This window comes from Diadema setosum, chromosome 19, assembly GCF_964275005.1.
Source record: "Diadema setosum chromosome 19, eeDiaSeto1, whole genome shotgun sequence".
Classification (NCBI taxonomy): domain Eukaryota; kingdom Metazoa; phylum Echinodermata; class Echinoidea; order Diadematoida; family Diadematidae; genus Diadema; species Diadema setosum.
The window spans coordinates 1,782,607-1,810,325 of record NC_092703.1 but is presented as its reverse complement, the minus strand read 5'-3'; the positions used below and the strand labels follow the sequence as shown (position 1 = coordinate 1,810,325).

The 27,719-nt window shown below is 38.2% G+C and overlaps 1 protein-coding gene across 1 annotated transcript; it reads right to left on the bottom strand.

Moving 5' to 3' along the window:
* Window positions 1-76: 76 nt before the first annotated feature.
* Window positions 77-27,464, bottom strand: LOC140242880 (uncharacterized). Its single transcript, XM_072322628.1, has 17 exons — window positions 27,449-27,464; window positions 27,127-27,146; window positions 26,062-26,220; window positions 25,332-25,376; window positions 24,530-24,639; window positions 18,452-18,632; window positions 17,418-17,766; window positions 17,003-17,195; window positions 16,145-16,406; window positions 9,708-9,726; window positions 8,297-8,442; window positions 6,846-6,890; window positions 6,066-6,175; window positions 3,534-3,714; window positions 2,352-2,700; window positions 1,064-1,262; window positions 77-383 (listed from the first exon to the last, which is right to left on the bottom strand). The coding sequence occupies exons 1-17, from the start codon at window positions 27,462-27,464 to the stop codon at window positions 77-79; spliced, it is 2,691 nt and encodes an 896-aa protein (XP_072178729.1).
* Window positions 27,465-27,719: the final 255 nt, after the last annotated feature.

Genomic DNA, 27,719 nt, shown 5'->3' with positions numbered 1-27,719 from the left:
GTGGGGTTGCATGGAGAGTTCGATCCCGTCGTATGTGTAGTCTCCGTTAAGTGGAGGTAGACGTTCTATTATGATGTTATTCAACCGTGGTCGTCCTGAAGATGAAACAGAAGATCACGTACAACCATGACCCCAAGGTGACGAGCACTAAGAGCACGGAGAGGAGTTTATCGAAGACAAGAGCTGTCTCCCGCCAAGTCATCGCGATGATCTCCTCTTGGTCGCACATGTCGTCTGCTGCGGGCCGAAATATCGACGGCTGCGCGACCGGAGTCAATGTTTTCTGTTTGATCGGTTCGTCGGTTGTATTCGCCTCGCCTCCTTTTGGATGAGAGGACTTCTTCGTGCAGATAACGTGATTGTCAAAAGAGGGCGCTACACACCTAAAGACGAATAGTGAAGGCAAAGACCATGAAACGTGACAACAGAGAAAATGTAAGAACTTTTGGCATAATTGAACAAATTCATTTGTATTGTACTGTTGAAAATTTTGGCAAATTTTCAAAAGATGTGCAAATTTTTCATCCCTATATAATTATCTTCGACGTGGAAATACGTCTCTGGAATTTCAAACATAAGAGCCCGAGCTCGAATCCTGACTGGTGATTAAGTCGTTAGACAAATTGTCTTACCTCTGTACATTTAGGTGTCTGAATCAGTTCTTTACAACACTGACGCTGAAATGGTTACCCTTGTATCGTTGTTATTGTTATTAATGTTAGTATAATACCTTTTTATTGTTATTGTTATTATCATTACCATGATTATCAATTATCACATTGTGAAATATAATATTAAGTTGAAATGTTTTGACAGTGTGAATACAGTGTCCCTACAGAGTTCTTCACAGTGAGTTGATCTACGGTGTTCGCAGTCGACATTATACATGTTATATGAACACTGTGCACGCAGAAGGTCCAGGGTTTGACAAAAAATATGGCAGAGTCGACTATTTACATGATTCATGTGAGCGATGATGGTAACATTAATTCTATCTTATATTTTTTCTCATAACTCTCATTTTTACTTTCATCTTTCTCTTTGAATCTCTGAAATGACTTACTCCGGTTCCTTTTTCGCTCCCACGTTTGCATTCACGTAGTGCACACGAGCGTAGAGAGGTACGATGAGTCTGTATCGCATTATGCGCGCCACCCAGCCGGGCAGGCGACTGCGGCCCCCGTGATGGTAGACTCTCAGAACCAGGGTGGCTGTGAGAACCTCTGCACAGCTCAGTCCGATCATCATGACAAAGAAGTTGACTGTTTTGGATTGAGGCACGGAGGGAAAGAAAGAGGGAGGGAGTAGGGATGGGGGAGAAGGAGAACAGATTACACCATCGCGTGAAAAAGATATTTGTGCAGATATCATTATGATTTCACTTCAGGTACTTTTTCCTGTAATAAAATTCATGATATTTTGGCTGCATATCAAAGTATCCTGCATATCCGAAGGTCAATTTATGCACGGAATGCAGTTGTAATTTGTTTCTGTATGTGTTGAAAGCGATAGGTTTTGTGGGCGTGTTTGGTTCTCTAGCAATTCTGACAGCTCGTCTATTCCTCTAAAACCTGGAGACAATAAAAACATTAAAAGGAAATGAAATAGCAAATATTATATGATTTTCATCCCTCTGTAGCGTAGAAGGCCAATTTATCGACTAGGGATGATTTTCTTCAGTAACAAATGGTTCAATTAAAATCGTGATACCTTAAAGGGATCGCATAGTTTTGGTTGAGACCTAATTTCAGGTTTCTAACATTTTTTTTTTTTTTTGGAGAGATAATGAGAAACCTCTTATGAAATATGAAGGAGCATGTGATTCCATGAGGAATTAAATGTTTATTTGATGAAAATTGGTTTTGAAATGGCTGAGATATCCAAAACAGAACGATTCTAATAAAGTGTGGGACCCACACTTTATTACGATCGCTTTGTTTTACTTTGTTTTTGGATGTTCAGTCATTCCAAACCCGATTTTCATCAAATAAACTTTGAATTCCTGTTAAAATAGTATGCTCTGTGCTATTTCATAAATGCTTTCTTGGTATCTTGCAAAAACTTGAAAGCCCAATTTTCTTCTCCGCCAATACTGTACCATCCCTTTAAGCAGAGGGGATGTCAGACAAAATGAAATAGAATGACACGATAATGCTCATACACACAACCGCAACGACGACCAACAACAACAACAACAACAACAACAACAACAACAACAACAACAACAACAACAACAACAACAACAACAACAGAGTGTGCGATAAAAACACGAACAATAACAAAAACATAACAACAACGACGACGACAACGACGACGACGATGACTATGACAACGTCAACAAGAAAACCTACCCATGATTGAAGTCGTCTCCCCACTAGGCGGCATCCGATCCGCCACGAGCTGCTGGAAGAGAATCAACGCCAAGAGGTTACTGACCGCTAGGGTGACCTTCTCACCGGAAGCTGGGTGCAGCCAACAGACAAGGACGAGGAGCGTGGTGAGGAGAACGGACGGGATGATGATGGTGTGTGTGTAGAAGCCCGACTCCCGGTGGATGTACAGCGTGTAGCGGATCGACGACCACGTGCGGTTGTCGCAGCAGGAGTGCACGATCCTGTCCTCGACCAGGGTTTCTTCTAGACTCCATACTCCGTTTCGACGAAACGGATTGAAGTCCTCGAGAGCGTGTGTGAAGTTGATCTGCGGGGATTGTTCGCCGAATTGAAATATAAGGCTGCGGCTAACGTTGATGGAAAGATGGAAACTATACATTTGAATCACAACAACTTGAATCTATTAGCTGCTTGCTCACAAAATTTATATTAACATTAAAACTTCCCTTGTTCATTATTACATATTTTTTGCTTCATGATCTCTCTCAGAACCACAACTCGAAATGCTCTAAACATCTTGCACCAAGACTCGATGTTTCCACTGCAACTGAGAAATGTTAAGGATGATTATCGACCACTCACACGTGCAAATCATACAGACACGCAAATTATAAAATCCATGATCAGGATTCTGAAGCTCTCACATGTGTTTATAGATTTTCTTGCCCTATCACCGTTTAGTACCATAATTCAATCAGGGAAATTTAGAGAAACTTACAAAAATGCAAATGTCTAAGAAAGGAGCGAGATGCGATTGATCAGGAAAATGCCTTTGCAAAATGCGACTTTTCACAGATGTTTTAGAGCCTGTCGATGTTTTCCTTTGAATTTGAAGATTCATAATAGACGTGATTTCTAAGTAATTGAGCCGTCTTATAGACTTCCATTGTTTGTAGCTTATAGTTTGTCCAAGTACAGGAAAATGCAAGTCGGGGGTTATGAAGACTGTCTCTGACTTGCCGTAGATGGGGTATTGACACTCTTTCTCCGCTTGGCTTTCATTTTTCCACTGACTGATGTTGACTGACGTATCATTATAAACCAAATTTGAGCAATAAAATACCCATTATCTATGAAACTTTCGGCATGTTAAATGAATGTATTCAAGGGCATTGCGTTTATTCTGTCAAAACATCTCACCAGATCCGTAGTCAATGACCACGGGCCGAAAGTAAGATGACACTTCTGGGTGTCGTATGGGAAGTAGGTGATGTTCATCGTGCAGGCTGCTGTGAGGATGGCGGGAAAATACCAATCTATCTCCCCGTTGCTCCGAGCGAGGAGGAATGTGCGTCCGATGCTCACAAAATCCTTGACCACACTGGAGGGCGAAGCAAAGTATGATTTAATGATTTAGTATCTATTTAGTATTCTTTACCCATGGTAGCTCCATCAATATAGTTTATACACTCTTATTCTTGGGGGCCCTGCATGATAATGATAACAGAATGATGACAATAATGATCCAGACAATATAAGCAATAATAATGCTATTACTACTACTACTACTACTTATAATAATAATAATGATAAACAGTATGATGATAAACATACAATAACCATTATTACTAGTATGATAACAATAACAATATTTTCATTGATTTTGTTAAAACACAAGACTCGTTGAAAAAAGACGAGATGGATAAAATTTCAATCAATTAATCTCACTAAACCTCTATCGTCGTCGATGATAGATATTTAACCAGATTAAATCATCAACCATGCGTGGTCCAAGCAAAATTGAGTTGCAGTAATCCAATTGACAGAGGTGTAATTATTGTTTACTGTTGTAAACCCTGCTATCACAAGCTGCTGCCGTTCCTGTCGGGCCGTACGTCGGCCACAAAGAATAGCTGATGGCAACTAATCAACGCGCCAATGAAGAGATTATTACGGTTGGCCTCTCCGCCAGAGAGCGTGTATTGGTGCATTATCGGTTACCGATGATACGCGAGAGATAACTGCCTTGAAATCAGGCGATCGATCATCGGAGCGGCTGCCTTAATTTTGTCTCCCATCACCCTTCCATCGATCCACATGTTATCGATATTTTTGCATTTCCTTTGTAATCGGGCTGGAGGGCCAAGGGCGCAGTCCCCTCGTGGATGAATCAGTAAAAAGTAAAAAGTGATTAAACACCACTTGTCATATAGAAATGAAATTCATATAGCATTCTACTGCAGAGGGGGAAAGTTCTATAAATTATTCGATAACAACTGACAGTTAGATATCGCCTTGAACGTTAATAAAATTGTAGATTATCCTATCCCTGCTCAGAGAGAGAGAGAGAGAGAGAGAGGGAGAGAGAGGGAGAGAAAGAGCAAGAGAGGGACAGAGAGAGAAAGAGAGAAAGAAAGAGATAGAGAGAGGGGAGAGAGAGAGGGCGAGATGGGAGGGAGGGAGATAGGTTAGAGAGGGAGAGAAAATTTCCATATTCTACTTAGTCAAAATGTAGTTAGAAGTTCGAAATATTTGCTTTTTTAAATCTCTGTCTATGAATAACATAGCATGGTTGGACATTTTCCATATTGCATGAAAAGGTATTCTATTCCGTCTATGTTTTGCATATCGAAGGGAAAGCATGATGCGTTAGCCCTTGTTATTATTCTTTTAACATGGTTTAAAGGTTTCTAAACCAATACTGTGAAACGAAAAAAGATCACAATATAGATTATTATGCATAGCATACAATGCGCAGCAGAAGATATGTTATCATTTTATTTATCATGTTTCGGCATAGGAAAAAAGGCAGCCTATTATAGATAATTGTGGATCGTTGTGAAATCAACATTTTTCCCATGCTGCCACCACTTTTGTTGTTGTCGTCGTCGCGTTCGACTAGGTTCAAATAGACTGAAAGCTGCACATCCTTTTTAATTACGAAAATCGGAGGAGCGTGAGTCTATGTAGCAAAATGCGTGTGTTGTTATGCATGTACCTCTCGATTAAGTTGCATGGCCAAATTGATTTTGAATACAGGGATTCTCTGCCTAGTTTGACAGTGTGTATTGGTATAGCCTACACCGCATCATTTTTCGAAGCGCACAATAGATTAAATGATCGGGTGTCATAGAAACGGTCTATGGCGAATTAATGAAACGAGAAGCAGAGAATCTATTAGCAAGCAAACATCTATAGCTTTAATATCCATATTGCAGATTTAGAAAGAAAGCAAATGATAGCTAAAATCTCCAACAGTCCTCCAGTAACATGTCATACAGGCATAATGGATTTTCCTTTGAATAAATGCGTAAGTAATGTCATTATTATGAAGGACTGTTAAAAGCATGCCCCATTCACTAATTACTATTCTTAAATAGTATTTGCTCCATCGTGTACCACACATTTTTAGGTTTGATAAAGTAGAAGCGGAGCATATTTTCAGTCACTATCTCTCAAAGGACATCTTCGATGCTGCGATTTTTAAGGCCGATTTACGATTGACTTTCAAAGTATATCCGCAGAGACAAAGAAACACAAATAATAACCAGACAAACGTAAAAGCAAACAAAAACAAACAAACAAACCAACAAACAAACAAACAAACAAACAAACAAACAAACAAACGCACAATTACTGAAATTACTTTAAAAAATAATGCTGAACAGTGGAATGTTGAACAAGTAATTTGATCAAGGTGCACGATTGATGTGGACTTATGATGCAACTTACTTTTCATAAAGCATGATGTCTGGTTCCCATATATCTTCTTGTCTCACTGTAACGAGATCTATACCACCATAGTCTTCTGGGACCCACGTCATTTTCTCGTCTCGCCATCTCTATGTGACGTCACAGAAACGAGAAAACCACCAATGACAAATATAAAAGTAATTATGCGGAATTTCTCTTTTTCAGCTCTCCTACATACATCAAAGGGACTTCCAAATCTTTCATGTCTATATTGTTAAAAGTGATGTTGTTTTTTTTTTTGGACAGAATAGATCTAATCTTGTTAAGAGAGCAAACTCAGTAAAAAAAAAAATCCACAAATTTCCCAGCAAATCAAGGGGAAAAAAAATCCATTCTAATTTACTCTCAAATAAAGCTGAGATTAAAACGAAATACTGATTTTGTGTTGCACATAACCTTTGTATGATTTCATTACATAGAATGTGGGAAAATAACAGTTACTCTGCCTGTTTAAAATGACTTACGCAGTTCGCCTAAAAATGTTTAGTTTCCCCTCTACGAAACCATTCATTGACCCAAGTGGAGATAAATAGATAGACATATATATTATGAAAATTGGTCATAATGTAAGTCTTATTTAGTCACTCGCAGTGTTGATTATTAATCGACCATGAAGTGCAGTCGATTGAAATGAGAGATGATAAAACAGTAAGAATAAAACGAACCAATAGTTAATCCAAAAAAAAAAAAAAAAAAACAAACTCACAAAATATCCCAAATGAAACTAAAGCAGAAAAAGAAAAACACATTAGAACTCACCATTCTCACGGAAGCTGAGAGCTTGAGTTGCTGCAAAGATTCATCCTAAGTACGCAAACATTCAGTATCAATTCTGATATAAGTCCTACATATCAGTTTGTGAAAGAAGGCATTTACGGCAAAAATGTCGAGCTCGATCCTTATATCTGATCTGCTACCAAATTATGCATATATTTCAGTTAAGGTGAACTAAACAAAATCTAATGTGACAAGAATAATGATTTGATGTCTTCATTCTAAATCATGCAGTATCAGAGTGTGATTAGATGCTACCACCATACTCTGAGAAATCTCTCCTATTATTAATACAGTAGTGCAGATATTTGACGCGAAATTCCAAGCAAAATTCGACTTGGCATAGAAAGAAAAAAGAAATAGAATTCCAAGATCCGACCTACTACTGTAATTACACCCTTTTGTCATCGAAAAGATGATATTCGTTATTATAGACGCGAGAATATTAACATGGAGACTTACATCTTAATTAAAGGGATTGTATAGTTTTGGTTGAGGCCTAATTTCAGGTTTCTAACATTTTTGGTGAGATAATGACAAACCTCTTATATGAAATATGAAAGAGCATGTAATTCTATGAGGAATTCAATGTTTATTTGATGAAAATTGGTTTTGAAATGGCTGAGATATCCCCCCAAAAAAGAGAGCGATTTGAAAAAGACAGTGTGGGACCCACACTTTATTACGATCGCTTTGTTTTACTTTGTTTTTGGATGTTTCAGTCATTCCAAACCCGATTTTCATCAAATAAACTTTGAATTCCTCTAAAAATGGTATGCTCTGTACTATATCATAAGTGTTTTCTTGGTATCTCGCAAAAAAATTAAAAGCCCAATTCTCATCTCCACCAATACAGTACCATCCCTTTAAGCCTTTCTGTGCAAGGAATTAAAAGTCAAGTTAAGAAACAAGAAGGATTCACTTTAACAGCAAAAAAAAAAAAAAAAAATCAAATCAAAAGTTGAACTTGCAGAGATAATTGCGCTGGTACATGCACATTCATATGGCTTCATCTGACATTTCTCCTTGTGGTTAATTTATGCGGGTAAAACTGGTATCGTTATTTCTGAACAAATACAACCACAGATTAATTGCCTAAGATAATTTCTCTGATTCACTCTAAGAAAGGAGATGTAGTGAAATCAGTGTCCGTGAATGAGAGAGTTGACATCATGTTGTCATGAATTCAATACTTGATCAAATATTTACCATTTAAGCTTTATTTGTGACCTGTGGTATTGATAAACTTACATCTATCTTGATATCTTAATTTCTGTTCATCAAGCCAAGTTCAAGGTAGGGAGATTTCCTTCTACAAGGCTGAAAGACTAGAGTAGTACAAGCATTAAATGCAAAGACATAAATACCACAAACAATACGCATATATAGCAAACGCAAGCCGAAAATACTTAGTACAAAAAAAAAAAAAACCGTACGAATTTGATTAATTCCCTGGTGAGAAAACGAAACGTGACGTCTGTTGGTTCATTGGCGTCATTGACGGGTCTATCCGAGGTAGGACCATAGTTGTCAAGCAGCATTGTGCTGAGTTTATTCTGAACGCTCTGGTTGTATGATAGCGCTGTGCGAATAAAAAAAAAAGGGGGGGGGGGTGAGTGGGTAAAGGAGGTTAAAGAGATGATACCTATTAATACGCCGACATCATTCATTACTGGATTATTGCTCATTAGCACTGCACTTTTAATGATAATCACATTCGGAAGAACAAATTAAAAAGAGTGTGCATTCATTAGGAAATATTAATCATACAGTCCATCAAACTTGGATATCAATATTGCATGTGCCCTTATTTTTTTTTTTCTTTTCGGCCAAGTGGGGAGCTGCTCGTTCACCCTTACCTGATGAGTTCTTATTATATGCACCCACCATTTTGGGTTGCCATGACAACGTCAAACATCTACCGAAATATCCCTCGTATCACCAAGAATTACTTCAAGGTGACTACGTATCATCGCCATTTATTCCCACCTCAAGACCGTGATCTGGTATACAACTATAACTGTTTCGAGGGATTGCTTAATACTATCATGGTACAAACAAAACATATCAACTGTGGCTTTTTCGTTTATCTCTTCATTAAAGTATTTACTATTAATTGTTATTAGCACATTATATAAGGTATAGATTCAAAATTCTCTTTCGTTTTGAGCAGTTTAATTGCTGCTCATGTACTACATTGATTTTGGTTGTAGAATTAAAATAAATATCTGTAAATCGTCTTAAATTGCTTGGTGTTAGATATCTCAGCCATTTCAAAACCGATTTTCATCAAGTAAATTCAGCCATTTCAAAACCGACTTTCATCAAGTTAATTCTTAAATTTTCTTAGAATAATCATTGTATGTTGTTTGATATTTCATACAAGTGGTTTCTAATTATCTCGCCAAAAGTTAAAGCATGAATCCCCTTTGCAACCAAAACTATGCTATCCCTTTAAACATTTAATATGCTCTCAGCTCACGCAAGAAAGCAGACAAAAGGACTACTTTTATATTATATTATTTTATATTATATTGCATTCCTCCTGCAATATTACTACTTTCAGGGTTATTTTCACGAACATAATAACAGCATGAGAAGAGCATCAGTGTCTTAGATAGTGTGGAATCAAAATACAGTGTGCTATTTATTATATTGAATCGCAGACCTCTAGAAACTTCGAACGTCATGCGCGAATAATAACGTTAACACAGATGAATCCATAACCGTATCAGACTTTGTAGTGTGATTACTGTTTGTGCTCTTTTTAGATTTATCATGCACTGTTTCACTAACAAAGTCAGGACAATATTCAAGGCATCATTACAAGGGAAATCATTCACTTACCATGAGTGACTGCTAGTAACTGGACAGCGATAAGCAGGAAAAACTGCACGATGCTGTCTGCCAAAGGGATCCTAAAGTACATCCTTTGTAGTGGACAGATTGTGGAAATCAAGAATAGAGATCGAGAGTTCTACCACGATTAAGATGACAATCACCAGATTTTCTGTTGAATCCTATATTTTGAGCATGTTTTCACCCTCTCCTGTTCTACCACATTGTAATGAAACTGTGGCACAGTTAATCCACATTCAAGACCCCACTGGTATAGGAAACGAATCATGTCCTCCGATGAGAGCCACAGACTGCTTAACTTTCGCTGAGCAAGTATATACCTACGGCAGCTCCAATATCACTTGGCGCACGAAATCAATTTTGAACGATCCGTTTTCCTGCCCATTTTTGCCTACCTTTCACGAGGGGCCCCCGTTGATACACAGACGTGTCGCAGGTTATACGGCGTTGAAACCAATGTGACGATCCGCACCATTTAGTGATTAACCAATTTATTGAATTGTATGGGTATGGAGTGATTAAAGAGAAAGGAAACTAAACATTACTCAGGTATATAATTGTGTTCACGGCAGCTGTTGCCACTATAATGTACACGGTACACTCCGACATTTGGTGTTTGATGTTCAAAGACTCTCAGTGTGGGTGTATTCGGAAGGGTAAATTAAAAGAGATACAAAGAAGGGAGCAGAGACATTATAATCATAATAAACATCGGTAAATGAGTAACCAACTATATACTGTATAAACACATACAATATATACATACACACACACACACACACACACGCGAGAGCGCGCGAGCATAATTGTTTATATAATATAATCAAATGGCCCCATAAGGCAAGTTGGTGGTTGCTTGTTTACAATAGCAAAAAAAAAAAAAAGAAATTACAAAAAGTACAGAATAAATGAATACATAAATAAATGAATGCGTTTCAAAAACTTAGATAATCTATTTAGCTAACAGGAGTTTTTTATGGTGCTGTGATTTTTCTGTGATTATTATTTCAACAGTTTGATCTTGTTTTACTCAGATAACTACACGTAATTCAAAAGAAGAAACTACAAATATAATTCTTCCGACCCAACCCGCTTCGGACAGACTGATTTCGCTACAGACTACCCGAGTATACTCGGGACTCGTTCTCTTCGGGCTAATAATCATTCTAACCGCAATCTGTCTGATAAGTCGACCTACCATTGACAATTGATCTCCACCCCAAAGTCCCGCAGTCCCCTCCCCCTCCCCCACTAAAAAGATCGTTGAACGGCCTCTGCGTTTGCTTGTTTGCTTTTGTTTGGGGGTGGGGGGGGGGTGGTCATTAAAAGAGAAAAAATATTGAAAATATTGAGGATATCGCAACATAACCCTTTACCATCATTTCCCATTAGTAAAGGTGGTAAAACACGTGATGTCATATGAGATGAACGCCACACGAAAATGTACCCCACCCACCCCTCCCAAAAATGGGCACTTAACGCACATTATGATCTCCAGAACCATGACAGCAAAAGTACGTAAAAAGAAATAATTGAACTGTGATTAAAAACTGTAATTTTGTCGTGCTGTATATCTCCTGATGTCTCAGTCGTTAGACACAATCTCGAGTTTGATAGGTAGGGGAGATTGTTTGTCCAGTGCATACATGCATTTTCAACGGATATCAAATATTTCCTCTCTCTCGCTCCCTCTCCCTCTCTATCTCCCTCTCCCTCTCTATCTCTTTCTATCTCTGTATCTTTCTCTGTCTCCCTTTTTTTCTCTGTATATAGCTGTCTCTTTCTATTTCTCTATCTCTTTCTCTATCTTTTTCTATGTCTGTGCTGTCTTTATCTTTACTTCTTTGTCTTTCTCTATTTCTAATTCACTGTCTGTTTCTCTATTTCTATTTCTGTCTTTTAAATGGCTCTTTCTCCGTCTATTTCTCTATCTCTCTCTCTCTCTCTATCACTATTTCTTTATCTTTCTTTGTCTCTATATCTGTTTCTGTCTCTGTCTCTAACTCTGTAACTTGCTCTGTACAATTCTCTCTCTCCCCCTATATCTCCCTCTCTTTCCCCATATCTCCCTCGCTCTCTCGAAATTCTCATCATGAGATGGAGGGAGATATTGAACCAACATTCATTACTTATGTCCTCTTTTATCTTCTGCTAATTGCGCGTTTGCGTGTGCATGTGTGATGTGTGTGTTCCGCATCCTGACAAGGCTTTTAAAAGCAACTCCATAACGACTAGCTGTGACAAATGATATCCAACATCCGGAATTCATTCACAAAATATCTATTTCATCTCGGGCATACATCATGAAATTATCAGTAAGTGGTCTATCAACACATAATATCTATATCGTTAACTGGAGTTGTATCTTGATTATCACACGCGACAAGCCGGTGTAATTACATAAAAGGCATAACTGTAATGTTCTTTCTGTGTGTGTGTGTGTGTGTGTGTGTGTGTGTGTGTGTGTGTGTGTGTGTGTGTGTATGTGTGTGTGTGTGATTATGTGATTCATCTACAGAGCTCAGGAAATGATAGTGCCTTACGGCAACACATCATCATAAATAACGAAGAAAGATGGAGAAGAGACATTTCCGCTACCAAGGCTATGGCACGTTCAGCAAGCACAGAGTGACATTATTTGCGATCTTTGCTCTGTCTCATAAAGGCAAATAGTTGTTATCAAAGGGGCCCTGAAATCCAAATGCATGTTGATTTGTGTTGATTTATGATACCCTCGACATCACTTTTGCGGTGAAACGAAAATTACAAACATTCCATATATTTTTAACGATTTTTTTTTTCTATTTTTCTTCAGATTACTTGGGAACGCCCACAAAAAATCCTTCCCAACCAATATTCTTGAGATGACCTCATCTGTCAATCATTGCTAAAGTACTGAAATGTTTAACAAGAGACATTGGAATGCACCTTCTCTTCGACTCAGCATAACTTGCCATGTATTTTGTTAGCCACATTACTATCACAGAAACAAGCAAGTTACGATGAGTCTAAAGGAAGGTGCATTCCAATGTCTTTTGTTAAACATTTCAGTACTTCAGCAATGATTGACAGATGAGGTGATCTCAAGAATATTGGTTTGGAAGAATTTTTTATTATCATAAATCAACACAAATCAACATGCATTTGGATTTCAGGGCCCCTTTAACCTATTCTTTGCCTGGGGCTTAGGACAATGTTTATGACACCATGAAGTTTTCTGTGCCGGTCGGCGCTCAAAGTACACCAAGGGTTAAACCGCAAGGACAATGATGATTCGTCCTCTTTGCTTGATATTTTTAAAAAGTCGACATATTTATTACTGTATCGTTGTTTGCTATACAACGATGTGGCAGTCCAGGAAACATAGAAGATATAGTGACATGCTTTTGTAACTGGGCATACAAATAATACGGAGGAATTCAACATAATCATGCATAAACATATAGCTAGTGAATAATTATATTTTATCTATGCATTATGCGTGCATTTATTTAACGTTATTACCCGCTCTCTAGCGGAGAAGAATGACAATAATTGATAATTATTTAGTGCAGCTCTCCGTGTTCTCTCTCTCTCTCCCTCTCTCTCTTTTCATACTGGTACATGTATTATCTCTCTGTCATTTATCCACAAAGACGAATGCCTTAAGTTATCCTGTATATGTCAATAATCCGATAATCTGCGTTTTTGATATGACACCACTGTCACTGATACGGTGCTATGGTTACGGCTAAATGGACTATACCGTTTTACTTTTTGTTTTTCTTTTTTGTTAATGACGGCTGACAATCATTTAAAGGTATTGTTTACCATTGGGAGCAGTGATTATTATTATTATTTTTTTTTTTTTGATCAGGAAATAACAAGATATCTCTTCGAGGCACATTATTGTCTTCTCTGCTTAATATTACCTTCTCACCTATGGGCATGTGCTCATGTACCAGTCACCCAAACAGACTACTAGCAGTCAGATTGATTTGCGAAATTAGTATTCACCATGTTGCGCACGGGTCTTGTCCTTCGTAGATACTATAGCATTAACAAAACGAAAACCCAACAACTAATGAGGCAAATTCTGCCATTAGATTGGCACTTCGAGTCATAAAGGTCATGGACAGCAGTGTAACCATTTCATCTCGTGCATTTACCACGAAGAACACTACATCACCCATGGCTCATGATATTAAAGGCTGATATGCCTGAATTTAATTTCTCGTGGCTGCGACACACGGCCAAAAAGAACAGCAGTCAAATAAATTTGATATGTGACAAGCTGTCGTGGCCATTGACAGTGACAATACAAAAGCCAAGAAGACATCAAAGCACGTTCGATGAGTATGCAGAGGGCATCCAGAATATGACGGCTGCTTGGGGAAACATACTGGTAGAATAATCTAATAGGATTTCTTTTTAATGTTTAGATATGCAATATTCGACAAACAGAAAGTGATAAAGGATATATTATTTCAAACTTAATAAAGACTCGTGAAAGAAGCTTTAAAAGGACCTCACAGCGCTGACACTTGGGAGGGTTGCTTCATTTGATTTGCTTTAACACTTTGTTTACACGCCAGACAAATTGATGCTCTATGGAATTATGTGTGTATGGTGCAAAATGCTACTCTCGCAACCTAAGAGTTAACGTCACTTGTTAAAGAATTCTATGAAAGAATACTGCCGGAGCAAAGGACATTTTTTTTTTTTTTTTGCTATATGGTATGACAAATACATCCAACTGAAACATACATAATTATGCTACTACGATTCTCATCTAAAGGATTCGTACCGACTCCACATAAATTTAATTGTGTAATATTTTGATGGGTGTAGCGACGTTCTGTAAAATATATTGCTTATTACTCTATACAATCAATGAACAAATTCAGAGCTTTTTATTCTATCGGTCGCCCAACCTGTTCAAAGCACCTATATAGGCCCTAGTAGGCTCGCAAACGCATGCGTGAAGATTATGGGTAGTCCGTGCAATGTACCTATACACTCTTCGTATGCGTATAATACGGTAGACCAATGATAGACTAATCAAGCGTTGAAAATACGCATATGTACCACTGAACCTATACAAACAAAAGGGAGTCGTTCACGGACTTTACATGCTGAATGAAATATGTACAAACGGCATTACTTAACTCTTGGTTTTTTTTTTTCTCCACAGAAATCATGACCATGCCATATAATTTCGTTGGCATGTATCGATAGAGCAAAAAACAGATACGCAGCAGTTTTCTTAGCATGGCGGTATACTTCAGAGCTGTCTAAACTATAGAACTTCAGGGTTAATTTGAATTACACTGAATATGAGTGAATTGAATTGAAATCTCATTTTACTTTGTGGTTTAAAGTTCCTCTAAATAAGAAAGACACAGTGGAACAAACTTCAATGTGTTAACAGATAAGATAAATGAGTCACAAACATTAGATTTGAAACTGCATCAACGCACAATGCTGACGCTAGATAGCATCATATCAATTTGATTTCCGTTTAAGTACTGTAGTTCAATTTCACCCTCACTAATTAATGTAAAGCAGGAAATGTGATTTAACTATTGTGCACAACCTTAAGCTAAAGATGTAGCCTATATCGTGTCCTGTCCCATATGATTGATTGATTGATTGATTGGGTGACTGATTGATTAATTGATTGATTTGAACATATCTCCACTTTGTGGCCACAAAAGCAAATAAGCAAACATAACTGAATTACAATGATTATTACTATCACATAACATTTGATCTTTTTATAAACTGATAAAGTAAAAAGCGAAACATATAAGTTGACAAGTACATTATCTGCATACTTTAAAGACAGCCAACCCTTTTACATGCAATTCTTTAAAAAGATTGGCGAGAACACTTAGGTATTGAAAAAAAAAAACACTATTTGGAAACCTCCTATAAATTTTGAACTCAAGAGGGTCTCTATTTGTTTAGTTAAATTGACCGCTAAGAGTTGAATAATTAAAAATTACAAATATAAACTACTAGTCTAGTTTTACAGACCTGTGTGATGCACTTAGTTGCACATGTATTTCATGAAAGTTGTGTGTTGTTATTTGCCATTGATAACAGAGTAAGAGAAGCTAGTGAATTCTTTTTTTCTGACAGCTTTAACATGCGTATCTTTTGTTCCAAGTATAAGTATCACAGGGGGATTAATGTATGCAGCTGTGCCTAGTACACAGAATACGTTACGGTGAGCATTATTTGAATTTTAACGGCTAACAACACTTAAATATCACAGAAATGCTATAGCTTTACAAAAGTCTTGTCATTCTGGTAGAATATATCTGTTCTGTGCTATTTGGGAAGGAATGCAAAAGGGATGACCCATCTTAAAGACGTACTTAAAAAAAGGGGGAGGGGTGTGACTAGACATCATCGTGGTTCTGCATCACAAAGCTAATCACAACTGCTAGCCAGGCGACAACGATGGCGACGAGGAGGAGGGTGAAGAGGATCTTGTCGCAAACGATCGCTGCCTCTCGCCACGTCAAGGCGGTCACTTCCGGAAAGTCATCCGAAGCTTCCCGAAGTTCGTTCGGGTCCCGAATATACCACGAACGGTTACAGCCTTTCCTTGTGGCAACATGTCGTGTATTGTCTTGCTCATTGATGCTCTCTGTTGTTGCTGATCCTCCGATTTTCGAGGTGACATCTGATATGACCGATCTATATTGTCAGAACCACAGTAGTAAAATTGTTTGTATGATGTGAGAAGTTTGTATAATCATAGTAACAATACAATGACTCTCTACAACTCTGGAGGAATAATAGTCAGTTACTAATGGTCAAGTTAAATATCAAACATGAGAGTCAAGAATATCAATCAAGACTATATAAGACGATTAGATAGAAACAGTAACTTTTGCCTCTCTTGAACACGGTAAGTAAAGCCATAATTTATTTATAATCTCTATCCTGTAAAGAATCAAACAATATTTGTGATTTTATGCTTGGAATCTAAGGTGCGAACTAAACAATCCATGAAAAGTGCACCCACGAAAAAAAAAAAACCTAATCTATCATCACAAATTAAATGCTGATCTACTGATACAGTCTAGATGTATAAAAGAAAGAGTTTATTTGAAATGTTTCCCTGTCATGGAAAAAACCAGCAATGCACTGACGTCATATTTTTTGCCATTGTGTTTGTGTTCGCACGCAAGTGTGTGTGTGTGCCCGCGCGCGCGTGCGTGTGCGTGGAAGGGGGGGGGGGGTGGTGCTATATGCTCTAAAATGAAAAAAAAAAATCATTTTATACTCACTGCTGGTGATATATTCCGAGGGTCACGAGACATCGCTTGTTGCCATAGAGACGCCGGATGAAGGGTCTCAGCATCCAGCGTCTCACCCAGGAGGGGAGCGGGTGATGTCCGCCCATGTGGTGTACACGCAGGACAATGATAGCGCAGAGGACTTCCGTGCAACTCAGAGCAATCATTGTGATGAAGAAATTTACTGCCAAAAAGAAGAAGAAGAAAATAAAGACTCTAATGTACCTCAAACACACTTAAATACAAGCACATATACATTTTTTTTTCTACTCCTTCTTTAAGCATCAGTAATCTTGCATCGAGCATGATGAAACCATAAAATTTAAATTCAGAATGTGCGTTTTGGATGACAATCCCGTGGCATAACGTAGTCGAGGAGAGTCAATACAAGGGTCACAACTCTTACCAAGTATTGATGTTGACTTTCCGCTGGGCGGCATCCGGTCAGACACCAGCTGCTGGAAGAGAATCAAAGCCAGGAGGTTACTGACCGCCAGGGTGATCTTCTCACCGGAAGCAGGGGGCAGCCAACAGCCAAGCGCCATCAACGACGTGAGGAAAATAGAGGGTACGATGATCGTCCGTGTGTAGAAACCGGACTCCCTTCGTAGGCAAAGCGTGTAGCGTATGATGGGATAGTTACGCGACCTGTTGTAGAAACCGTTTTCAGAGAGCGTTTTCTCCAATGACCAGACTCCATTTTGTTGAAAGGCAATGTACGTTGAGTCAGCCTCCGTCGAAATGTGGAAGTCGACCTACAGACGAGAAAAAAAAAAGGTGAAAATGAGTTTGAAACAAAAAGGAATATATATAAGAATGAGCATAAAAAATGATTTTGCAACCATCTCAAAACATTGTCCTTTTAAGCTGATGCATAATACATACAGTGAATGAAACTTATGAGAAATATTGTCTTTTTTGATGAACAACATTTGAAAAAAATATATCTTGCTGTCAACTTAATGCAATTCAGACTTGAACAGGAAAGTATCCACATTAAAACAATGTCCTACCATTTTGTTACAGTTCCATTACACCAAGCAAAAGTCATATGAAAAGGGAGATTACTGGTGTGGAATCGGATGTCGAGGTGCCTTTAACAGTGACTGAAACTGGGTCAAATAAATGAGAGTGTTGGAACGAACCGTCCACGAGCGTTTCAATTTCTGCTGATAGATTCTGAATTCTCAGCGCATATATTCATACTAATGTTTCATGAGGTAGAGTCGTGAATTTTCAGGTCTGGTGACAGACGTGCATCGCGCTATTTCGCCAGAGAGGGCGCGCTTTATGCTATCTCTGCCCGATCCCGTGTTTGGAGATGGATTATAACGTATTTGTGTACTCTCTTGGTTGGCGCTGAAAAGCCATAACCTTAGAGATAGCAAAGAGTTACTACCAAGGAGCTTTTGAAGGTCCTTAGTACTACGTCCAAGATACCTGATTTGCGGCCAGCGTCCATGGTCCAATCTGCATGTGGCACTTTTGGACGTCGTAGGGAAAGTACGTGATATCGACTGGACATGCCGCTGTCATTACAACCAAGACATACCAGTCCACTGATCCGTTGCTCGACACGTGGATGTAAGTATCCGAGTAGCTGATAAAATCCTTCACGACACTGAAGAAAGTTGAGATGAAACTCAACAATGTTAATGTGATGGAAATGAATCGGTATTGTGTTCAGTGAGTGGTTGTGATAAGGACCTTCTTTACAGTACTTGTGTTCTTTTGTAATGATTGAGACTCGTAACAACAAGTTTAACAACAAGTGTTTGGCCTTGAGTAATAACTAGTTTGTTGCCTCTTAAATCTTATGGTAGATTCGTTTCCTTGTGAGACATGGAGAGATTGCGTTTCTCGAAATGATGAGATCTCTATTAGCTTTGATAACCATAAGTAATGTTGTGATACATCTCGTTAATACCTTCCAACGTGACTAAGATGGGCTTCTTCATTGGCTGGGCGCCAAAGACATATTGTGGGCCTAACCGTGCTCTATCGTCAGACCAATGCTTTGCTTTGTTTTGTTTTGGCGTTTTTTTTTTTTTTTTTACTGCTGTTGTTTTTTTTTTTAATGGTTTTACCCTATTTCAAAGGTGCTGAGTCCGGATCTGGGTGATACATTGTTTGCACCCTTGATGTGCTCGAGATATTCAAGATAGATGGCAGAATTACGTTGCCGCCAAAATCTGAAATTCCTATGTGTCCATTTCTCTAAAAAAAAATAGAAATGATGGTTTTACAGTATTCCAACGATGCTGAATTCGAATCTCAATGATTCAGTAACTCCCGCATCCTTGAGAGTTTTGAGATATTAAGAATCAAATAATCTCATAATTTCTATTATTGCAATGATTAGTAAAAAGAAATCTAAACTTATACGGGAGATTGAACGCAGGGTGTGAGAAATAATAACTTTTATTTTTATAACATGCATTTCAGTTTAGCGAATTTGTCAAATCAGCCTAAATGTTATTCAAAATGGCCGCTGCAATAGTAATTACAGTTTGTATACCGGTAGATACTCCCGATAGTGCATGCCACATAGGATATTATTTTTCACACCTCCTCGTATTGAAAAGGTTCATAGATTGTTTAAAACCTCATGGAAGATTTTATGAAAGTCTGACGCTTACACCTATGAAACAAAAAGACACATTAAATTATGGCTGTTATGGTGGCCAGTAAGTAACGAAAGCAATAATCACTCACACTTCGCGTGTCATACTTCTCCATGCACTACAGGGCTCACACCCATAAATATTTCCCCATAGGGATGTGTGTTAAAAATCAAATTTCAAAAAATTCTGTAAAACAGCTGGGAGAAATGAGGTGTTTCAGCTTCACTAACCTGGATAAGTTAGATATACCCTTTCATCCATCAAATTCTCAGGGTGGATAATTCAGTTCAAATTCTGTCCAGGGGTCCGCAAAGCCAGACTACGAGTTCTTATCACTCAAAAAATCACCCATTTTCCGTACACGTACCCAATGAAATATAGTCCCCTCAAATTCCACCAGAAAAGCTTTCATCTTCCAACCAAAATGTAATTTGTAGAGGAATTCATACTCAATATCTACAGCTATTCAGTTTTTTGCCAAACTACATCATTGATTTTTAATCAATTTTTTTCTTCATTTATTTTGGTATCTTTGGTACGAATTTGTGAAGGGGCCTGGGGCATTCCCTTGTATTTACGGGTGTGAGCCCTACATCTACTCAATACACTTCATAAAACTCACTGTATATTGCCTACATACATCAATACCAGGATCACTCCCTCCAACTGTCCATACAAGACTACTGATTGACAACGAAATATGTACCCCATGGATCATATCACTACCTATCAAAATTTGAGCAGAAAAAAAAAATACACAAAACATTCTGCTTTGTGTTCACCTGGAGTCCAATCTGCAGAACCAACTACGATGGAAAAAAAAAAATATCTACCTATCATCGCCACGATCACTACCCCATAATCCTCAACAAAACCAGTGCAGGCCGACAACATTATGCCCACCCTGCTTTAAAAGCAGCGAATGAATACGGACAGAAAACCTCGACACCATTCAAATTGCGGTATTCTTACGCAATCCGTAGTCCTATAGAAAGCCTGACTAGCATTACACGCTGTCCACCTCAGCCTTCTGAACGTAAATCCTCGACAATACTGGAAGGATACTTGTCGGCAAAGTTCCTTTTTAATGGTGGCGGGCAAGGTCTATACCAACAGGTGCATCGAAGCTGCCATCCCTATTCAAAACATCTTGTATACAGAGTCACTTGAACGCCGGGATTGTGGCTTAAAAGGGGTTGATTCTTTATTTGGTAGCTACATAATGGGCACTTGAACCGGACAATAAAGAGTTTTGTCTGTTAAATTCAAACTCGCAAATCTTTTTCGCATCATCCTACTTTAATTTGATTGTGCTGTTAGACATTGTCTTGTCTAGAGTTTCGAGAAAGCGGCTGGTAAGATAAGACTAAGCTATTCGGGATGTTGGACACTGCCCTGTTCAATTTCTCGAGAAAGTGGCTGGCATGAAAAGACTAGGCTACTCGGGATCATTCATGCAGAACACCCCGAAGTCAATAAAAGAGATGCAACCCCCTGATGGTCGGGTGCAACCCCCTGATGAGATGCAACCCCCTGATGGTCGGGTGCAACCCCCTGATGAGATGCAACCCCCTGATGGTCAGGCAACCCCCTGATGGTCGGTCCCTTCTCTTCCACGATGTCTCTGCCTACTAGGCTAATAATAACATAACACCTAGGCCGATAAGACAACTAGAGGCGCCTGCCCTCGGGAAAGGCCAAGACATCACCGGCGTCGACGGGCGGGTCCTATACCTGCTTTGCCGACGGGAACGGCGTAACCCTGCATTTCTCTCGATGCAGGAGTAGGCAGATGACATCATTTCCGGAACCCTGTCCCCTTTTCCTTCCTTTGTAAATATATCACTTGTAAATATTAAAATATATGTGATTAGTGTTTGTTTTTTTTTTGTAAATAATTAGAAGTAGTATAGGTTTTGTAATTGAATTTAAAGGTATATTTGAATAATTATATTTTTTGGAGCAAATTGCCCACCCGGCATGAGAGTTCCAATAAATCTAAAACAACAGCAACAACGATGGTTGGGTGAGGGGCTGGTGAGGGGCTGACCTATTGTCTGAGTGAGGAGATTAGCGCCCTCTACCGCCCTAGCTGTCCATTTTCTCCCCAAACTATCTTCCTCTTTTTATTTTTCTTCTATCTCTATCTTTCGAGAACGTCCCTGCCTACTAGGCTTTAATCTAAACCTCGGCCGGTAGGTAGAGGCGCCCGCCCCCGGGAAAGCCCGAGACATCACCGTTGGCCGACAGGAGGGCACTAGGCCCTCCTGTCGGCGGGAAAGGCGCAACCCTGTACCGCTGTTCAGGAGTGGGCAGGTGGCGTCTCACCTCAAACTATCTATCCCCTTCATTTTTTCTCTTTCTTAAGCATATTGACCAAGCCAAAATTGTTAGGTATTAAAGTGAAGTCCCACGTCGAACAATCCACCTTCTTTCTATCCCTCTCTCGTAAAACAATCGACCAAGCCACTCTCCCAATCCATTCGTCCAATTTCTAAAATTATATGCCGTTATACACTCAGCAAAAAAAGAAAGTTAACGCTTTTTAAGGTTTAGATTTCTCATAGAATATTTTGCTGAAAGCCAATGTATTATATGCCATATTGAAGGTGATTTAATTGGCTATTAACCTGGTAGGTCAACACAAAAGGAAACTTAACGCATGAGTGAACACCATTGTTTTTCTCTTCCAGGGCACAAAAGTAAAGATTGCAAAACTGAACAAGTTGTCATTCATGCGTATGACTGTATTCTTCCATAGAACAATAAGAACAAACAACAAATTTCACACAAAAAGAAACATGAATTAAGTTGCAAAAACAAACCTTTGATCTCTATGATATCTTTAAAGCCTAAAAGACCAATGAAGGCTAAAAATAATGGAGGAAAATAAAGCATCTTATGTCAAAACTAAATTCAAATGAAATAAGAAGTAAGTAAGAAGAAAAAATAATTAACAAAAAGGTTACAAATTTCAGCTCTTTTTTTTCAAAGTAGGAAATTGTATATAATGTTTGGTTCTTGAAATTGTCACATGGATTTTAAATCACAAGTTTAAAAGAAATAGATAAAGAAATTCTGCTCAACTAACCATCTTTATGCTTTTTTTCCCCCTGTGTCATTTGAAGTTTGACGTGACAGAAAATTCTTATTTTCCCCCTTTAGTTTCCCACTTTGTTTTCTTAGAGGAAGTAAAGAGATAAAATGAACAAAAAATTAATTTTCCCTATTTCATTCATGTCTCTCATTGTGTTAAACTGGTATTTTGTTGTCAGTGTTATCGTGAAGGGCATTTGCAAATGAAAGAGAACATGTCAATTTTTGCAATTTTTGATTTTGTGCCTGGGAGGATAAAAACGAATGTGCTCACTCATGTGTAAAGTTTTCTTTTTCATTAACCTATGAGCTTAATAGCCAATTAGATTACCTTTGATATGGTATATAATACATTGATTTTTATAAAAATCTTCTATGAAAAATATGACCTCGAAAAAGTGTTTACTTTCTTTTTTTTTCTGAGTGTATATGTTATTTTCAGAAGATATTGCGTCCCTATCTCATATAATATGTCAGGTGTATGAAATACTGTTTAGATATAAAACAACCACCATTAGCCTATTTACACAGAACTTATGCTCAGAGAATCAACGAATTTTTTGAAGAAATTGCCTACCAAGGCAGGTCTTCATAAACACAAAAGAAAGAAAGAAAGAAAGATGGTCGGGCGGAATTCTCCCTGATGGTCGCCTTGAGTGGACGTGCAGCACGAGCCCCTCATGCATGGCTTATTGTCGACACATCCGTCACAGTAACAATACCCGCGTACACACACACAGACCACCATCGCCACCACGAATGGCGAAGATGGCGAATGTGCACGAAGCACCATACACATCACCATCAAATTAGCACGAACCACACTCAACACACCACCTCCACCGCCATACCACAGACACCATAACACGGGAGGGGGGGGGGGGGGCATTTCATGATCAGAAGCACCATTCAGATCACCATTCACTATCACAATCCACACAATAAACATGATCAACAACCTCAAACGGTAACGCCCTGCATAACCCCGAGAGAAGGGCGATCTGTAGTAGATCTGAAGGAATATTTGTAAGCCCGCATCCTCATCCACACTTACGTCTAGTAAAACCATGTCAAGCAATCACAAACCAATACCAATAACTTCTCCTCGCACTCAAATAAAACCCATAAACGAATTATTGCAAAACATCATACCGGGTAAAGAGAAGAAATTTCCGCAGAATACTCTGCTTTGATGTTTTTTTCTTGATGACCGATTTGAGAATGCTGAACCCGAAACTGGGCCTCACCTTATTTCAGATGTTATTTATGTAATATATATAATATTATCTATATAATCTGATATTTGCTATCTAAACATGACTGATATTGCCCTTTTTAGGGTACTGAATCCAAACCTGGATGAATCAACTCTTACATCCTTGAGAGGGAAGTAGCAGGCATTTTGGTTGCCAGTGTGTTGGCCGTCGTCTTGAATGTCTCAGAACTTTCAAGCACGAAAGAGCTGCATTACTCAGATTCGGATTCAGCACCCTCGAAGTAGCTTTAAACTATCAAATTGTTTCCAATTTTCACCGTTTATAATAAAATATGGAAATTTCAGTTAAGGCATCCATTTCGGTATGACTGCAAGAGTTGCATCATCCAGATTCGGATTCAGTGCCCCTAAATAGGGTAAAACCATACACACACGCACACACACGCACACACACACACACACACACACACACACACACACACGCACACGCACACGCACACAAACAATGGGCGGACGATAAAACAATGTTCACCTTCTAGCACCCATACTAGAATCGGTAATTAGTCAGACGGGGGTACTCACTTCTCGTACAAGGCGATATCGGGCAGCCAGACATCTTTTCCCTTGACCGTTACGACATCGACTCCCCCGAATTCTTCCGGGTCCCAGATCATCTTTTCGTCTCTCCATATCTGGATGATTGCAGGGAAATATGTGAATCATGCAAACCATGAAAGCTTGTGATCACATGAGGAATTAAAGCCTTCCACTTGTCACCTACCTATGACTATTCTTCCCTGTGTGTGTGTGTGTTTTTCCTTACCTTTAGAAAAGTGTTTTGCATGAGCCAATTATTTTCCTTTTTTTCCCCGGAAGTATTTCTCTTTGGTGAAACGTCTTACATTTTGCTGGCAGTGGTGAAGGGAACTACTCAAAATGAGTTGTCTGTTTATGTCACAATAATAATTAAATTATTATTATGATGTTATAATTTACTTTTGCTGCTCCTCTTCTGCTCTGATCTTTTCAATTCTCAATGTCTTTTAAATGGAAGGATCCGTGAATACAGGACAGTTTAATTCATGTAGGAAGAGAGATCAACTGATAATCAAGTTTTCGCTCATCATGCAAAAAATTCTCTCTCCCTAACGAGCGGAATTCATATTGACTAAAGAGAAAGACACGTAATGGAAGAGTGAGCAAGATAAACATATTCTCATCATGAATTTCCAATATTCTTTCTTTATGGTTATACAAGTAGAAGGATAGGGGGCGCTGCCCAAAAGGAACAGCGACCTTCCGAGCCCTGACGGAACATTTCAGTGGGAAGAAGAAAGTAATAATAATATATCGATCTAAAAGTAAAATGCTAATGAATTCTCACCATTCGGACAGATGCAGATATTTGAACGGTTTGTTGTCCCTCGTCCTCAGTATCAAGAACAACAAAAACAAATGAAAATGAGATAATTAGAAAGATACATTGATTTAGATCTGGCCCAATAGATAAATAACAGAAACTGATAGCATAAGTATGTTAGTAAAATTTTTGCTTTCTACATTTCTCAAAAAGTATGTGGTATTGAATAAAGGCAGTGATGGAGGAAACGTACTTATCATCAAGCAAAAAAAAAAAAAAAGAAAAAAAAAAGAAAAAAGAAATGACAATCATAACTTTGCAAACTTCGAAAGCAAACCAAAGATGTAATAGGCCTATTTAGCTTTTCGGGAATTAGACTAAAACTGGCTGTAAAGGAGCTAGGTTAAACGCACGCTGGGGACGTATTTGCTCCCACATTAACTACTTAACATCAACATGATAATTTTTTTTTTTCACGTTTTCACATTCTATTGTTTACGTGTGCACATTTATGTCAAGGACTTGAACTGTTGCGAACAGTATCGATATGAACAATTACATAATTATTATTACCCATTATACCCATTATTAATGTTATTACGAGATTTTATGAAAGAAAGCGAGAGTGAGAAAAAAAAATAATGGTTACAAAGTATAAAACAACGGAAGACATTTTCATTCTTTGAATCATCTTTCCGTTCAACAAAGAATATACTTATCATTCCCCTTTTCTCGTCTGGTTTTGGTGACTTACAAACTTGATGAGTTCTCTGGGAAGAAGCCTGAATGAAATGTCAACGATGTCGCTTCTTTCACGCACCGGACGGACGCTACGGGGACCGTAGTTATCAAGTAGTTGGGAAAGCAGCTTTGTTTGTGGGCTAACATCGCCTGAATTTGAAAGAAATAGTCCCTTTTTTTGTAAGACACATTTTCTAGTGTATTGTGATCGTACTGACAGATATGCTACATGGTGCTGTCATAAAAAGAAAAAAAAAAGGAAGGTTTCAAACGTTGAGAGCATGCCAACCAATGCCGAGTATATACTATACTTTTGCAAGTAACGACACAATGCTGCTTAATTCTGCTCAAAAGGTTTTCCGTCCCACGTTATTGTATTATAAATACTATACATTGGTATACTATCATATTTCTTATGTGCGCTCTATACCATTCTTATTTCTAGTATGATATTCTGTAAAAGCTAAAAGGAAGTGTTTTACGATGAGACCTGAACATAGACTACTTATTGTTCTTGATGCTGCTGCCCCCTTGTGTTCTGCCTTATACAGGTTCAACGGACATAACAATTTTGATCGATGTCCCTGGTTATTTGAATTCGACATGGGAGAGTATCATGAAAACATTTAGTCGCCTGTAACTTTTGGTGGTAACACTGTTGCTTGTGACATTTTTATACAAATACAAAAGTATTTTATCTCACAATCTATCTCACGATGTCATTAGAACATAATGATGATTAGATTGTATTTCTATAACTTATCGGATGTGCAATATCTAGAACAGAGTTAAGTGTACGTGCTTTAATCTGGGTATTTGGAATTTTGATATTATGGTAGGTTGTATGCTCTGTCGAAATTATACATATGATGAATGTCTTGTGATTCGTGATTATATCATTATTTTTTTTTTCACAATGTTCTATGAATCAGACTTTAAATGCGACAACTTTAGTGCTGTACAGTAAACCAAATAATTGGATTGAATTGAAATCAACTGAATACCTGTGCAGAGTTCTAAACGAAAGACCTTAGCTTCTAACTTATATGCGACTAATTTGAATAAGCACTAGGCATACCCAGCTTCTGGGAATACTACCTTGAGGGGGAAAAAGAGGCAAAAAAGATTCCATGAAGAAAAGAATTCGATTTTGCCTAAAAGAACCGTCACAAATTAGTATCGCAAGGTTTTTGATCGATGGTTACATAAAAATGCGTATGAATCATATTTGATTCAAATGGCAAAATTATGCTGTCAAATTGTTATAGTAAAAAGATGGCATAGTTATGCTAAACACAACTGTACTCATACAGTTGTGTTTATATATTATGATATACATCCGTTTATAAACACATTTATTCTTGTAAACATTTAATCAAGTGTAGCTTATCGTCACTTACTGTTGGTAGTTGTCATGCTTGCGACGAGGAGAAATCCCAAGAATATTTTACGACCACACATAACTTCCGCGATTGCTCAGAAAATTGTTTTCAATAATTACTTCGCCAGGCAACTGCATCCAATGATAAGTTGAGGTATTCCAGGAAAGGGGATCATAAATGTTGTTGTTTCCCAACAGCTGGAATGAGCTTTGTTTCTGTATTTTAACCCACTGGAGACGTTGGCATCACGATGCCTTAATTCCATAAAGAAAATCACTCAGTAGTCAAT